The following is an 18,058-nucleotide window of genomic DNA, read 5'->3' on the forward strand; positions in this document are numbered from 1 at the left end:
ACATAGGAGGCACTTCTCTCTCTAAAGGAAACCACCTTTCCCATATGGTAACTCAAATATGATACACAAATTCTCTGTACTTTTATCCCATATTTATAAGATTACGAATTCGCACTACATAGGAAACTTCATATAGATGGATATCTTAAAACCAAGAGACCTAATCTTTTTAGATTTTTATGTTTTTTAAAAAACTTATAAATATCAATTTCAATCCGACGTAATATAAAATTCTCTCATGTGGTGATTTTAGATAGCATCAAATCCACCATGATAATGCTGAGGGTAATGGAGGGAGAAATGGGATCCACCTTTGTCAAACGTCTAGGCACTTCTCTCTTCATCACAATCCACATATCAACTCTTGGGGACCTAATTTCGGTTGCCCAATATATCAGAGAAGATTATTATTCCAAACCAAGACATTTTGTTTGCCCTTGGCAGACAGTTACATTGTCCCCCACCCTTGGGATTATTTGTTGCACTCCGAACTTGACACACATTCTCTTAACTTGATGAGGAAGTTTATGAAAATAGAAAAAATTAGAAAATGTTATTTTATTATGGATGCAGGCTGTCCATTTCATAGAAGGCTAGATCTGGCACTATAAAATTAAAAAACAATATTTTAAAGAATTCATCTAGTGATGATGGGACAATCTACCTAATTTGATATTCCTAGGGCTGCAACAAATGGCTTATATTCATTGTATTCTCTTTTTCCTAAAAGACTAGTTTCAATATTTCTTCCTAACTCTTTCTTTTTCAAAATCCTATTTTTTGGGATCAATAGGTTGTGTATGCAATATTTAGACTGAAACAAATGCCTGTGATCCTCAGAATATGAAAGTACGTGCATGCAATATTTGAGGAAGTTGGAGCCAGCTACGGTGCTCTAGAAAATCAGTTCAGATTAGTGGATTGGCAGTGCGGATCAACATATTCGGCCAAAAAGAAAACAAAAAATAGAGAACAAACTAAAAAGTTGAAAAAATAATAAAAAGTAAAAAGCGGGGCCAGATTAGCAGGTTTTTAGCAGAACCCAAGAACTAGTTGGTTCCTGATATATGATGGGAACCAGGATGGTCCCACTGTTCCTGATTACGATTGGCATTTTTTAAAACCCTAGTTGTGACAAAAAAATTTTAGTTTGAAGGTAACTATGTACTGAAAATAGCCAGCCTAAAAACATCCCTAAGAAGTTAGCAATTACCTTTTCTAGCTATCAAGTCAATGGGAGGAAGTGTATATTATGTTCCCTAATGGATATGCTCCAGTCAGGGATTGGACTTGGGGTGCATAGAAGAACCATATGCGTAGTCAAATCTTTTCTGTCCAACTTCCAAGGGAGCACGCGATACTATCCATTGAGGAGCAAGGTAGATTTTCTTACAATATTGTATACCATGCACCACTATGCCAAAAATAATTCCCCTTTCCCCACAATTTCTTCACTTACTTTTGAATATGATGTCTTATTAATTTTGTATAATGCGGCATTCATGATGGATAACATGGAAAGTCCAAATTTCTCTACTTTGATAAGAAACTGAGTTGCATTTTCATTAAAGGAAATTTAACAAATTAACCGTGAGATATAAATTATTCACTATTTTATCAATTTTCAACTATTCGAACTCATAATAAGTGTCTTTTGGTTGGTATTTTGAATTTAAATGAAAAAGAATATGGGTAGAATGTTAAATACTTTCTTTCATAGGTATTTGGATAAATTTCTTTTAATTAAAATAGGACAAACTTGCCCTTCTTTTCTATATTAAGGTAATGTCATTATGTTGTAATTAGCTTAGGAATAAAGAGTCATCAAAAGATGAATGTGTAAGATTATTTATTAGTCTATTCCTTATGAAAATGGTGTAACATTGTTTAGAAATGGTGTAACATTGTTTAGAAAGAACATCTTTAGTATAAAAAGATTGCAATGATATTTAGTTGTTGGATTTGAAATTGGTGCTAATGCCATGTTTAAGGTTCAAAAGAAAATTTTTCGAACTTTATTATACAGTTGTATGTGGCTCATTTCAGATGTGACCGTTAAAAATGATTATAGCCTTCTTCTACTAAGAATAAACTATTTAGTAATGTACAATCCATATAATTCATTATTCTATTCCTTTCATTTACAAGTAAAACCTGCTTGCTAGGTTCCTTTGGGACTGTATGGTGAGGATGGCGTCCCACCAAACAAGGGAAAGATATACATCTCGGAAGCCAGTCCTCCATGTGTGCCAAAAGCCTATTTCTCTCAGTTTAAGAAGGATTTCTCATTATTTCTCAAATCACGCTCTGAAGAAATGATTGACGGTGGTCGAATGGTGTTAATGCTTTTGGGTCGAAGGACTGATAATCCATGTGACAAAGATGCCACTTTTCTTTGGGAAATTTTTGCAAAAGCCTTCGCTTACTTGGTTTCAAAGGTATGGTCATTCTTCTTCTATTCCCTTCAAAGTTTTCATGCAAGTTGTCGAGAAGTTGCCAGCTTTAAAAGAAGAAAAAACTCTAAGATGCACTTCAAAAATCCAGTTATAAAGAGCATTCTAAAGTTGAAAAACTTTTCAATTGATCACTTCGAGAAGCATGGATATAAAAAAATAAAGAATTTCATATTTTTAAAATAATATATTGTAACAAGTTATCTGGACCGTCTATTTTAAAAAATGTAAGTGTTTATAGATATGTTTGATCTGCACCAATTTAGAATGTTAAATTTTCTCTTTTTAAGTATACTTTCTGTAATTTATCATTCCACGAAATTTTTCTAGATTAGGGTTTTATTGGAATTTGTGACACACCTGATGAGAAAATATTTGATGCATCACGAGGTAGAACTGCGACCCCAATACCTCACTTTGATCTTCAAGATGAATTTCAAAAAACTGGTGGCCCTACCAAAAAACTAAAATGAACAGTGAAAACAATTTAAAGTTTTAATATGGAAAAAATTTATATAAGGTTGCAACCTTAAAATGTAGAAATAAAGATGCACTAAAAATTCCATCGGAAAATGTTATTTTAATATTGAAACCCCACTAATCGATCATATGAATATGAAAAAATATATATAAATTTTGAGTCGTAGAAATAGTATATCCTGCAACACATTATCTAAACCGTTCATTTTTTAGATTTTCAAATTTTATAAATCTACTTGATTTTAACCATTTTGGGAGTTTACAATTTTATAATTAGATATGAAAATAGATTTTCATAAAATCCTAAAAATGTTTTACACCAACATTACATGTTATGATAAAATTTGGTGGTGCACTTTAATTGGATTGTTTAAGATTGCAACCTTATAGAAACCACAGCTTTTTAAAATTAATTATTTTGAGATTCATATTCACCATTGTTAACATTTTCAAACCCTTAAATTTGGATCCAAAATCTACCTCAAAGATCAATTTTGGAGAGGGACACTTGTTAATTAGCTTAGGAATAAAGAGTAAGCTAACTCATCGAAACCTTACCTCCATTAGATTTCACGTTTGTCCACTACAAGCGATTGTGACAATCCTCGTGCCAGATGTAATGCAGTATTGCTTTTCTGAAATAATTGATAATAATGGATGATTTCTACTGCATTCTATCAGTTGTTCATTTGCACAATCTTTTGGCACGTGTGGATGCATACTAATAAAGGTGTGGTATGCATAAGGTTGCAACATCAAACAATTAGGTTAAGGCACACCTCCAAACTTTGTCATAAGATGTAATTTTGGAGTAGAAAATTTTTAGAATCGCCTAAAAATCTATTTTCATATCTAATTATAAAAGTTTCAAGTTCAAAATTGGTCCAATTCAGGCGATGTGTTACAAGATATACTATTTCATAAAAATGTTGAAAATGGACGGTCTGGATAATGTATTGCAAGATATATTATTTTTGGGACTTGAAATCTTTTTATATATATATATATATATATCTATACATCTTGACATCGAGATGATCAATTAAATAGTTTTCCAACATAAAAAGCAAACTTCTTCAATAGGTTTTTGAGGTACACCTTAATTTTAAAATATAAGTGTCAATCTTATATAGTTTTTTTCATACTAATAATTATTTTTCGCTTCAATACGAAATAAGATTCTGAGATTTATTTTTGTATTTAAAGTGAAAAAAGAATTATTTACTTGTTTAGGGTTTGGTTGAAAAGGAAAAGGTGGATTCTTACGATGTGCCTTTCTACGCTCCATCCTTAAAGGAAGTGGAAGAGGAGGTCATGAGAGAAGGGTCCTTCCAAATTGAGCATGTGGAGGTGCTCAATACACATCGAAAACATAACCACTGCAGAAAAATAGTGATGGCAGTTCGGTCAATAAATGAGCCCATGCTTAAGCAACATTTTGGAGAGAAAATAAATGACAATTTGTTTGAGAAGTATGGAGAGATACTTGAAAAGGAAATGGCTCAAGTGGAGACTAAGGAGATCAGCTTCTCTATAGTCCTAAGGAAATCACATTGATTTCTATGCATTGTGCATTTCCCTTTGATTTTGGTTGTTTGCAAAATTTCCTTTTCAATGGCAAGTAAGGCATTGAATTTTCATTTTGTTGCCACTATGTTGACCAACGCTGTTTCATGTTTTTGGCATGACATTAAATATCGGAAATTATGAAGTTCCATTTTCTCCTCTTAATCTATAAGTAGTTATCCAAAAATATGTTATACTGCACACTAAATCATAGATTGAAGCTGAAAATTTGAGAGAGGAAAGAATTCATCAAGAAGATATTTAGAGTGAAAGGTGAACTATGTGATAAAGCACAATATATATAAATTAAATTTTTTTTTTTTCCTTTCATCGGCAAGATACTTACAACGTCTAATTACAATTAAAATCACTAGTGAAATTAATAAAGTTTTTAGTAGTTAATCATTTTACAGCCTTGTTTTTATTAGTCATCCATTCTACACCCATTTTGAGTCTACAAGTTTTTAGTAGTTAACCATTCTACATCCCTGGCTTTAGTAGTTATCCATTCTACACTCTTTTTGATTCTACATCCCTGGTTTTAGTAGTTATCCATTGTACACCCCTTTTGAGTCTACAAGTTTTTAGTATTTAACCATTCTATACTTCCGTTTTTAGTAGTTATCCCCCTTTTGAGTCTACAAGTTTTTAGTAGTTAACCATTCCACACCTCTGCTTTTAGTAGTTATCCATTCTATATCCCTTTTGAGTCTACAAAAAACACTAACGTGCCTCTTTTAGAGATGAGACATGGTAGGCCAGGAAATCTGAGAGAGATAAAGACTGCATAGAGAGAAAACCTAGATTTCTAGCCGTCCTTGAAACAAACTTTTAGCCAAGGTTTGGTCAACCAATCCAATGTTTGGTCAAGTTTAAAGAGAGAACAACATATGACATACATACACAACTGTGGTTCTAATACAGGCAAAGCCTCTGGTGCCTCGAACCAACTAGCCTAGCCAGGTATTTTCCTCATCAGCTCTTTTTCTCTTACTTTTCATTTATTTTGTTAGATTTATGATTTTATTCTTTCTATTTTTTTAGATTTATGATTTTATTCTTTCTTTTTTTTAATTATTTTTTTAATTTTTTATTTCAATCTTTTGTGCTTTTTAGATCCATACTGGCAGATCGATGTTGGCTCTGCCACTGATTTGAGAACGGATCAATTTGTTTTTTAATAGATCTGGTCTTAGATTAGAATTTGATTTTCCCCACTTTTTCTCACTTTTAAAATCAGTTTGTGGGGATCTTCCTCGGAAGAACTCTCTGATTTGCATGTAAATAGTTTGACATCCACCGTGGGGTATTTCGAGCTAGATCCATGCACAAAAAATAAAAATAAAACAGAAAATGAAAACAGCCCCTGATCTCCTTTTGAGGGTCGTTTTAAAAAATAAAATTCCAAGAAAGAGGCGAAACAAAGAGAGAATGTTTTCCATAGGAAAGCCTTGCTTCGATTCCTTCCTATAATTTAGAATTTCTTTTGTCACCCAGTTGCCTTCTAAATAGAGCACGTTTATTCTTTTGGTTAATCTTCTGCATCTAAGGGAATTGGATAAAAGTTTTGGGTCTCACATGTTTATCTTATGCTTCTAAGGGAATTGGATAAAGGTTTGGGTATCACGTGTTCTTTAAAGTAATGAGAAGAAATAATAGTAAGAGAAATAAGGCTGTTGAAGTTTAGAAGAGAAAGAGGTCGCAAGGTCCATAGTCGTGATGTGTGTGATTGTAGCCTACCTTACTGATATGCCTTTGATTCGCCCTTCTTTGCAACGCTAGCCTATCTTACTGATATTCCTCCATCTTTGCAATGCATTCCCTATTCTATAAGGTACTGTTTAAGCGCAGCTTTTACCTCAGCAATAAACACTTCTGCCTAAGTATATTTTTCAAGCTTGCCGGCTAGACCCTGTGCTCCTGAAAACTGCCTTGCGCGCGCAACCGACTATAACAGTAACAACTTCCCTCTCGGATCACGAATTTTTTGGTTTTTTAATCGTTATTTTCTTTTTTTACTACCTTGGTAGTTTTTTGAACTTTTTTATGTCTCTATGAAACAGAAATATTGTGTTCGAAGGCCTCTTCAACTTCAAACAGAAGACAGAAGAGAAAAAAAAAAAAAAAAATCATTTCATTTTAAAAAAAAAAGGAATTTTTCTTTTTTAGTATTTCAAAAAAGAAAATTTTTAAGGCCTCTTTGTTTTAACAAAGAAAAAAAAGTGATGGTTGTTGTAAATTTTTTTGTTTTTGTAAGGGCCATTCTATCTCCAAAAATAAAAAATAAAAAAAAAAACCTCTTTTGCTAAATTTCAAAAAAATTAAAAATAAAAATTTTAGGGCCTTTCTCATTTTTGAAAAAAGAAAATTTGCTTTGTAAGAAAAAAAAAAAAAAAATTTAAAGCTTATTTGGTTTCATTTTTTATTTTATTTTTTTTACAGAAGTTTCTTTTTGTAAGCCATTTCATTTTCACGAAAAAAATAAAAAAAAGAGACCCTTCACTTAAAAAAAAAAATTCACATTTAAGGCATCTTCTTTTTAAAAATAAAAAATAAAAATAAAAATAAAAATACTTTGTGAAAAAAGAAAAAAGTCACTTTTTATTTCTTTGCTTATGATTCAACATTTGCCACTTCTCTCCATTCATCAAAAAAAAGAAGGGAAAAAAAAATCCAGGGTTACCTACACACTCTCTTTAATTATGCCTTGATCAAGTCACCCCTGACTCAGGGCATACCCAACTAAGCATGGGTTCTGCTTGGTTCTACTTTTATTAACTGTTGACCTTCTTAGGGGTTGCTTACCCCTGCACCTTCACTGTGCTTTTGGTCTGTTAAGACTCAGACTCAAAGCGCACGTCACTCGGCACGGTTTGTGCCAAGTGCTCATACTTTCTGATATCTTGTGTTTGCCTATTTTCTATTTTATTTTCACCTGCATGCTTTTTTGCACACTCTTGCACACAATGGACCGGGGAAACCCGGGAAACCAACAAAAAGTTTCAAAACCCTCCAAAATCCAGCATTAACTGTAGGCAAACCTAGCCTTGAGAGCTAAGGCGGTTGGATTCGCATGACTTAAACAGTGAGCGCCCCTCTGTAATCCTTAGCCTCAAAACAACTCCACACATAGCAGGACCTGGTTGATTCCTTTAACAGGTGGCCAGGACCTACGTGGGGACCTGCTCAGCTTAGCCGCATTTCTATACTTAGGAACCCACTCAGACCTAGCCTACCATAGTTTAGGGCAAAGTTTCCGAGTGTTTTGTTTGCTTATTATAGTTTATTAGTCTTAGATCTTTGTCCTGATCTAAGATCTCACCTAGACCTTAGTCCGAGTCTACACTCGGTCTAATTTTGAAACCTTATGGGTCAAAGTTCAGGCTTGTGCTCAGCCTAGCCTAGGTTCGAACCTAGGCCCCCTTTTGGTCCGAGCCAAGGGCTCGTACCTAACCCAACCTTGATTCAGTCTAGGTCAACACCCGGTCTGATACTCAAAACCCTCTAGGTCCAAGCCTAGGCTTGTACTCAGCTTAGTCCAGGTCTAAACCTGGTTCACACCCAGGTCCGAACTTAGACATCCTCTTGGTCCAAGCCAAGACTCGTACCTATCCAGTCTAGATCTTAGTCTAGGTCTAAAAATAGAATTGCCTCTAGAACTTGACTAGGCTCATCTTAGTTTAGGGTCAAAACCAAAACCCATTAAGTATAGCAAGATCTCGAGTCTAGGACCTAACTCTGGTCTAAACTAAAAGTTAAAATACGTCCCTCAGGCCCACGTATACCAAACTGCCATGGTGACTGCGACTCATCAACCTCAGGTCCATACGGGCCAATACATATCCCAAGCCTTGACTCATCAGTCTACACTTGGGAACCTGCCAACCGGTGGACCTACCGTCATTATGAAAGCAATGCAAGACATACTTGTAAGAATGGACGTTCACGAAGTTTTACCCCCGAAAGCCTATATTCATGAGACCCTCAGAGGCATGGAGGACCTTTCCTTCGGATTCATCATCCCAGAATTCCGAAACAAGTTCAATGGGAAGAGCGATCCAGATACCCACATTAATGCATACTTCCTCTCCGTTCGAGGTTTGCGAGATAGGCCAAATCAACTGAAGGCCATAATTTCGCAAACGTTGTTGGGCGAGGCTTTGAATTGGCATTGAAGAATGATGTGTACTCAACCGCACATCACTCTAGATGAAATGTTCAATCTATATCTCACTACTGTGGATCGACACCAAAACCTCTCTCCCTGTGCGAACTCAGTGCAACATAACAAAATCCAAGATAATCCTTTGAAGATTTCATAAATTGATTCTACGAGGCGGCGATGCGAGTCATTGAATGTCTACTCATAGACCCGGCCAAGATCTCCATGTCCTTAGAAAATGTTGCTCCCGAATACAGGATCTTCTTCAACTAAGGTCTTATCTCCTACTCTTTCGACTCCATGATTGAGCAGGTGGCATGCCACGAAAGGGCCAGAGGAACACCTCTCAGCACTAGACCCGAGAACAAATCAATAACCACTCCAAAAAAATAAGATAATGGGCCGGCTCGAGGTTCAGCTACTCAACACAACTACTAGAACCAAAATCAAAGGTGTCGGCTTAGAGTCAACGCTCAAAATAACAAAAAAATGCGAGGGGATAATTTCACTTATCTCAAAGACCCATTAGTAAAGGTGCTTGAATTATTCATATCCAAAGACATGGTTTGCCTCCCAGCACTATCTGAGCCACCATTCTAAGTCGCGGACAGGAGCAAGTGGTGCAAATGGCACCGAAACCATGCACATGACACACGAAAATGCTATCATTTAAAACGCGTCATTTAGGGGTTGATCGATAGAGGGACATCACTGTACCACAAAAGAATCAGCCTGTCGAGGAGCCCAATCAAAAGATGGGTATCTTTACAAATTCTCTTCTGGAAAATACAGTCACAATTGCCGAAAAGACAGAAGCTCAAAACTATTCTAAGGGGAACATCATCATCCACATGATTGAGAATGGAGTTGAAGAAGAAGACCCAACTTAATTCATATTCACTAGTGGTCATCACCTGCAAGAGCCCCAAGATGATGTACTGGATCTTCTAAAAGGAACCCTTTCATCTCAAAGCCTCGACAACCCACTCAAGTGGGACCAATATGATGAGGACGACATGTTAGAAATCGATGTGGTCTGGATCAACGAGAAAGGATCATCCTCCAATCGAGGGACCAACACCCTAAAGCACCCCATCACTCTCGCAAGGGCCGACCCTATCGAGCTTCAGGTAAGTGAAGTAGACTCCTTGACCCTAAGAGGCAGAGTTTTCAAGCCCATCCGTTTGATGGCCGATACCCTCGAGGAAAGAATAGGGAAAACCCCTGAGCCCAAGCGACCAGCGATTACCATAAATCTAGAACCCCAAAAGGAGTCAAGAGAAAACTCGACCACTTACGATTTGCCAGCACATCTTGGCAAGATCTAAGCTCACATCTCCATCTTGGTGCTGCTAGCCAACTCACTAACATATAATGCCCAAATCGAGAAGGTCCTCTCCAAAACGCACATCCCAAGCAACATCCAACCAGAAGAGCTGAGTGGGATGATCAACCAGTTGACAACACCAACATCGATCGTGTTCATATACGATGACATCACAGCTAGCTTCAATCGCTTTCACATCCAACCACTGCACATCATTGTTTTCATGGAAGGATATGAGATATAAAGGGTGCTCATTGACAATGAGGCATCCTTAAACATATGCCCTATGAAAATAGTAAACAGATAGGCAAGAACTCGGATAATTTCGAGCCATGTCAGGTCAATATCGTTGTGTATGATGGGACCAAGAGACAAATTGAAGGCATACTGCCGCTTACACTCAAGATCGACCCCATCGTCCAAGTGATAAATGTTCATGTCTTGGACATAAAACCCTCATTAAACATACTACTAAGAAGGCCATGGCTGCATGAGAATCTTGTGGTAACCTCTACGCTTCATCAATACCTCAAATTTCCAACTAATAACATCGTCGTTAAGGTATGTGCTGAAATTTTTTCTCTTCCAAGCTCTAGTGTAGATAACTGGAAAGCTAGCTGTGGGAGTCGAGCTCGGAGAAATCTCGCTTGTTTCCTTTGAGCAAGCTAATTGTGTCACCTTAAGCCTTGGGGGCAGCGACCATATTCCTCAAATTCTGCAAGCTTACGTATTGATGGAAGACACCATCCAATGTCAACATCGATACGGTTTTGTATCCCTCGAGGCTTGGCACATGCTCTTCTCCCAAGGCTTCCAACCAAGCCAAGGCTTGGGAAGTCAAGGGCAAGGCGTAACGGAGGCGATCTCAGAATCGTCGCAAGCCAAAACTGAAAACGGGGATTGAAGAGGACTCGGGTGTTATCTAACTTATTTCAACTCCGGATGAGACCTTCATGCCATCTGGGCTTTGTATCTGGCGGCATTCAAAGCCTCGACCCTTTCGATGCTTATCCTTCGAAACGACCAAAGGTGATCCTTAATTCCCCAATGGTGGAGGATTCTCCTTTCACACCTCAGAACACACAAGAACTAGGAATTGAAGACCTTTTCACTAACCTGGACTTGAAAAGTATATACGTTGGTTCTGACACAGCCAATCATGCTCATTTTCCTGTTCGAACCTAGGGATGAAATTGGTCAATGTCACGCCCCAAGAATTTACAGTACTGATATTCCTGAGATGTGACAGTCAAAACATATATACATCTCTTGATAGGACAAATTTACAGTGGCGAATTCTTACAAAGTAACAAAATAAAGTTTAAGCACAACTATAGTATCTTCCAAAGTTGATCCTGACGAGCACTCAAAATGAAACCGCAGTTATCCTGAAAAAAATGTTTACCATAATTTGATGAGTTCGGCTACTCAGTAAGTGGTCATCATAATCCTAAAAATAATCATGATTGAAAGATATCAATATTTTCAAAAAGGAGATCTATTAACAAAAATGCATTAATAGTTTCACTTTAAAAAAAACACATAATTAAGTATAATTCGAATAATTGAAATGCATATAATATTTTAACGGCAATGCATAATTCAAAGGATTTCACAAATTGCCCTATTGGCGTCCCAAGTAGGTCATTTGCACACGAAATTTACAATGTCTAAATATTAAAAAACAGTAGAAAGAAATCTCACAATTTTACTAAAAGCAGAAATATCACATTTATTTTTAATAATTTACAGTATCTAAAATTTTCTAACAATGGACAAGAAAAATAAATAAATTTATTTCTAAGAATTTACAGCATTTAAAATATTTTACAATAGATAAAATGTCACCATTTTTACTAAAAAGATTATTCTTCGAAATAATGAGGTCGCTTGCGCATAAAATTTATCGCGCCTAAAATTCATGATAATAAGCAGAAGTAATTATTTCATTTTATTTTTTAAAAGAATGGATTATTTTTCAAGACAATGAGGCCACTTACCTAAAATATTTGAGAGGGAGTTTCCAATAAAAATTCGGCTAGAGAGAGAAAGCGCTCACTGCATTTCGACTAGAGAGAGAGATCTCAAAATTTTCTATGGTGGGAGTCCTCACCTCTCCTATTTAAATTCTTAAAACACCTTATTATATTATTTTATTAAGTTACACCTCATATATGAGGTGTACCAATTATATTACTCTTGAAATGTTAAAACCCCACGTCAACTAAAGGACGTGGTAAAGGTAAGGAAAGCTTAAACCAAAAGCTTTTGAAAATAGTGATGGTCCCTAAGGACCATCATGCTTGTGTGGACCATCTCTTATTAAAAGTTTCTTTTCTCTCTTCTTTTTTTTTTTTTCTTTTTTTTTTTTTCTTTTTTTTTTTTGAAATTTAGGATTATTACATTCTTCCCCCTTGAAGAAATTTAGTCCTCTAAATTTGTGTACCTAATTACTGAAAAAGATAGGGATATTTTTCTCTGATATCGTCTTCTCATTGCCAAGTTGACTCCTCTCTTGAATGGTATTGCTATAATAAACGGACCAAAAGAATCTCTTTGTTGCGCAACACTTGTACCGTTCTATCCAGTATTAAAATTGGCTCCTCAATGAAGGATAGGTCCTTCCTGATCGATAAAGGTTCATATTTCAAGATATGGGATGGGTCGGGTTGATATTTTCGTAGTGATTATACAAGGAAGACATTATGGACGTTTGCCAATTCAGGTGGTAAGGCAAGTCTATAAGCGACAGCTCCGACTCTTTCCAGGATTTCAAAAAGCCCGATGTAACGTGGGCTCAGCTTTCCTTTCTTGCCGAATCTCATAATGCTTTTTATTGGTGAGATTTTTAGGAAAACTCGATCACCTTCCTCAAATTCAAGATCTCTCCTTCGGTTATCGACATCACTCTTTTGCCGACTCTAAGCTGACCTGAGCCTTTCTCGAATTAATGCTATCTTATCTGTGGTTACCTGGATAATTTTTCGCCCCAAAAGCTTTCTTTCACCAATCTTGTCCCAACAGATGGGTGACTTGCATTTCCTTCCATACAAGGCTTCATATAGTGCCATCTGAATACTGACTTGGAAGCTATTATTATAAGAAAACTCAATCAAGGGTAAATGGTCATCCCAACTTCCTGTAAAGTCAATGACACAAGCCCTCAGCATATCTTCTAAGGTTTGGATGGTCCTCTCCGATTGTTCATCAGTTTGGGGGTGAAAGGCAGTGCTAAAGGTGAGTCTCGTCCCCATGGTTGACTGTAGCCTAGCCCAAAATTTAGAAGTAAATCGAGTATCCCTATTCAATACAATACTGACCGGAACTCCATATAACCGCACTATTTCCTTAATGTACAACTAGGCCAGTCGATCCAAAGTGTACGTCGTGCGAATCAGCAGAAAGTGGGCAGCTTTGGTCAGCCGGTTCACAACGACCTAATTGCTATCATGTCCTGAATTTGTTCTAGGCAAGCCAGAGACAAAATCCATAGAGATGTGCTCCCACTTCCACTCTGGCACGGGTAAAGGCTGCAATAACCCAGCGGGTCTTTGATGCTCAGCTTTTACTTGCTGGCGTGTTAGGCACTTAGACACAAATAGTGCTACCTCTTTTTTCATATTATTCTACTAAAAGGTTTTTTTTAGGTCGTGATACATTTTAATACTTTCGGGATATATAGTATAACGAGAGTGATGTGCTTCTTCCAATATAGCTTTCTTCACACTCTCATCATTCGGGACACAAATCCGACTTTAAATCTTAGCAAATCCTCACTATATATAGAGAATTCGTCTCTTTTTTCCAGCTTCACATCTTTTACAAGTGTTATAAGCTGAGGGTTTTTCTTTTGTACCGATCGAATCGGTTGGATTAATTGGGGTTCTGCCTTAATGTTGGCAATCATACTTTCCACACCATTAATGGACGTAGCCGGATGCCAATCCACTATTTCCTCTAACAATCTCATTTCTTGGATCATTAGATGAGCTAAGACTCCCGTAGATTTTCTACTTAGAGCGTCGGCCATAATGTTAGCTTTTCCTGAATGATAATGGATTGTACAATCATAATCTTTTAAGAAATCCATCCATCTTATGTGCCGCATATTTAAATCCTTCTGAGAGAAGAGGTATTTCAAGCTCTTATGATCCGTGTATATTTCGAATTGCTCACTATATAGATAATGCCTCCACATTTTCAAAGCGAATACTATTGCAGCCAGTTCCAAGTCATGAATTGGATATTTTTTCCCATATTCTTTCAACTGTTTGATTGTATATGCCACTACTTTCTCATATTGTATTAATACACAACCCAAGCCTTTATGTGAAGCATCACTATAAATCACAAATCCCCCACTCCCCTCAGGAATAGTTAAAATAGGTGCTGAAGTTAATCGAACTTTAGTTCTTGAAAACTCTTCTCACATTCACTTGTCCACTCAAATTTGACATTTTTCTGTGTCAATCGAGTCAATGGGGTTGCGAATCGAGAAAATCCTTCTACAAATTTTCTGCAATATCCGGCCAATCCCAAAAAGCTTCGAACTTCAGTTACATTACTTGGTTATTTCCAATTAACAATGGCTTCAACCTTTGAAGGAACAACTGATAGACCTTCTTTTGATATGACATGTCCTAAAAATGTCACTTGCTCAAGCCAAATTCACATTTACTAAGTTTGGCATACAATTTCTTTTCTCTTAATATTTGCAATACCATTATTACATGCTGCTCATGTTCCTTCTGATTCTTGGAATAAATTAAAATATCATCGATGAATACCACAATAAATTTATCCAAAAAAGGCTCAAAGACCCAATTCATCAAATCCATAGATGCAGTCGGTACATTGGTTAATCCAAAAGGCATGGCTACAAATTCATAATGGCCATATCTTGTTTTGAAAGTTGTCTTGAGTATATCTTCATTTTTAATCTTAAGCTGATGGTATCCAGATCTAAGATCAATTTTTGAAAACACTTGTGATCCTTGTAATTGATCAAATAAATCATCAATTCTAGGTAATGGATACTTATTTTTCACTGTCACTTGGTTCAACTGTCTATAATCGATACACAATCTCATGGTCCTAATTCAATAGAGAATTCAATTTCCCTGTCAGGCGGTAATCCTAGCAATTCTTCAGGAAAAATGTCGGGAAATTCTCGGATAATCGGACTGGTATCCAAATTTATCTCTTCCTTCCTATTTTCTTTGATATAAGCAAGAAAGCCTTGACACCCTTTTCGAAGGAGGCGATTAGCTCGAATACAGGAAATTAAATATGATGGGGAGTCTTCTAGGATACCATCGAAATAAAATACTGGTTGATTCGGATTACTAAAGGTAACCATTTTCTTGCAACAATCAATACTTGTAAGGTATGCAAAAAGCCAATCCATGCCTAAGATTACATCAAAATCTTGAATTTTTAGGAGTATTAAATCAACCAACGGTTCATTTTCTTCTATCTTTATTACACAAGATTTGTACACTATATTGGTGTCACTTGAATTTCCCATCGATGTGGCTACCTCTAGAATGTATTCTAATTGTTCTGATTCTACCTTTAAGTGGCATGCAAAGTGTGGTGACACAAATGAATGAGTAGATCCAGGATCAATCAAAACACGAGCTACTTTTTGGAAGATAATAATAATACCTTGGATCACTGATTTTGAGGCCTGAGCGTCTTGCTGGGTGATGAAAAATACTCTTCCCTTCATCTGAGGCTTTCGAGCTATCTCTCCCTGCTTTGGAAGCTGTTACATCTGTAAGTTAGGACATTCTCTAATCTGGTGCCTCAAATTTCCACCTTTAAAATAGGCTCCGGTTCCAATAACAAGGGCTCGATCCATGATTTTTCCCACATTTTTTACATGGTTCTATTGGGCTTTGAAGTGGCAAAAGCCATGGCTTCTTGTTTGTCCTTTCAAACTGATGTCGATTAGATGGTGTAGGTTTAACTTGACTTTTCTGATTTTTTGTCTTTTGGTAATCTTCAAAATCTTTTTCGACAATTTGGGCTCGATCCACTATTTCAGTATAAGTTCTCAATTTTGAGACTGATATCCTGCTTCTAATAGCTGGTCTGAGACCCCTTTCAAATTTCTTCACCTTTCTTGCCTCATTGTTAATCATATGTGGTGCAAACCTGACCAATTCAGTAAACTTGGCCTCGTATTGTGCTACTGTCTGGTTTCCTTGGATTAATTCCAGAAATTCCATTTCTTTTTGGTCTCGAATAAAATCTGGGAAATACTTTTCATTAAATTCCTCTAGAAATACTTCCCAAGTCAAAGGTTTATTTTCTTTGACCAATACTCCTTTTGCCATTCGCCACCAATGTTGTGCTTCACCTTCTAACATAAAAACTGCTAAGGCCACCTTCCTATCATCAAGACATTCCATTTCCTCGAATATTTTCTCCAATTGCGTAATCCACCCCTCGGCTTCCAGTGGGTTTACAACACCCTTAAAAGGAGGTGGGCTCAATTTTTTAAATTGTTCGATATTACTCCCACCATTTCCCGTAACTGACTGCCTGGGTGGGTTGTTGTTTTCCATCTGATGTTGCATTAGAGTAACTATATTTTCCAAGGCTTTGTAAATTCCTTCCATATTAGTTTAAGGTATTATGGATCTTGACTTCGTCCCGGTCTGTACACGCAATAAATATGATTTTAAGTACGTTCTTTTTAAATTTCCTAAGAGTCTTAAACCTATTGCTTTGATACCAAAATTGTCATACCCCAAGAATTTACAATACTGATATTCCTGAGATGTGACAGTCAAAACATATATACATCTCTTGATAGGATAAATTTACAGTGGCGAATTCTTCCAAAGTAACAAAAGAAAGTTTAAGCACAACTACAATATCTTCCAAAGTTGATCTTGACGAGCACTCAAAATGAAACTGCAGTTATCCTGAAAAAAATGTTTACCATATTTTGATGAGTTTGGCTACTCAGTAAGTGATCATCATAATCCTAAAAATGATCATGATTGAAAGATATCAATATTTTCAAAAAGGAGATCTATTGAAAGAAATGCATTAACAGTTTCACTTTAAAAAAAAATGCATAATTAAGTATAATTCGAATAATTGAAATGCGTATAACATTTTAACGGCAATGCATAATTCAAAGGATTTCACAAATTACCATACTGGTGTCCCAAGTATGTCACCTATATACCCCATCAGCATCCTGATGGATCCACTTAATCCCTATCGGCATCCCAGTTAGGTCCACTTAATCTCTGCGGGTCTACTTATACCTCACCGCCGGCGTACTGGATGAGTCCACTTAATCCCTACCGGCGTCCAAAATAGCTCCACTTTTACCTCACCGGCGAATCAAATGAGTCCACTTGCATACTTAAAGTATTTCTAAATCTCTTTAAACATTCAAAAGCAACAATATCATGTACTCAACATATCACTGAAATTATTAATATGAATTTTACTGAAACCATTAATAACAATCACTTTCAATAACATTTCTAAAATAACCAGTCAAATAATTTGGGCTCAAATGAAGAAAGGTAGCAGTTCGTGAAGACATTCTAGCATAATTGCCAATCTAATATGGATAGAAAAACTCTTATAGAAATTCACGAATACAAAATTATCACAATTTATGGGATGTCAATTCACAAATGAACATTTCATAGACAATGCTATAATCAAATGCAAAAATATCAGTTTTCAAATAATAAGACAGTCATTTGCACATGAAATTTATAATGTCTAAATATTAAAAAACAGTAGAAAGAAATCTCACAATTTTACTAAAAGCAGAAATATCACATTTATTTTTAATAATTTTACAGTATCTAAAATTTTCTAACAATGGACAAGAAAAATAAATAAATTTATTTTTAAGAATTTACAGCATTTAAAATATTTTACAATAGATAAAATGTCACCATTTTTACTAAAAAGATTATTCTTCGAAATAATGAGGTCGCTTTCGCATAAAATTTATCGCGCCTAAAATTCATGATAATAAGCAGAAGTAATTATTTCATTTTATTTTTAAAAAGAATGGATTATTTTTCG

At 35.9% G+C, this 18,058-nt stretch overlaps 1 protein-coding gene and 1 long non-coding RNA gene across 3 annotated transcripts in view; both read left to right on the plus strand.

Annotated features, from left to right (window-relative positions):
- The window catches only part of LOC18422513 (putative methyltransferase TCM_000336), a 30,878-nt gene extending 26,214 nt beyond the window's left edge, over window positions 1-4,664 (plus strand). The window contains exons 3-4 of one of the 2 annotated variants that reach the window (XM_006827329.3): window positions 2,166-2,438; window positions 4,167-4,664. In XM_006827329.3, coding sequence (XP_006827392.1) covers window positions 2,166-2,438; window positions 4,167-4,490 — 597 coding nt within the window. In that variant the 3' untranslated portion in view covers window positions 4,491-4,664. The remainder of the gene's footprint in view (window positions 1-2,165; window positions 2,439-4,166) is intronic. The other variant, XM_020668305.2, reaches the window with a different exon arrangement.
- A 376-nt stretch (window positions 4,665-5,040) lies between these two features.
- The window catches only part of LOC110007455 (uncharacterized), a 28,952-nt gene continuing 15,934 nt past the window's right edge, over window positions 5,041-18,058 (plus strand). The window contains exon 1 of the long non-coding RNA XR_016052497.1: window positions 5,041-5,462. This is a non-coding gene — a long non-coding RNA (uncharacterized LOC110007455). The remainder of the gene's footprint in view (window positions 5,463-18,058) is intronic.

Source organism: Amborella trichopoda, chromosome 3, assembly GCF_054954075.1.
Source record: "Amborella trichopoda isolate Santa Cruz 75 chromosome 3, AtrichopodaSantaCruz75HAP2 v2.0, whole genome shotgun sequence".
In the NCBI taxonomy this organism is placed as follows: domain Eukaryota; kingdom Viridiplantae; phylum Streptophyta; class Magnoliopsida; order Amborellales; family Amborellaceae; genus Amborella; species Amborella trichopoda.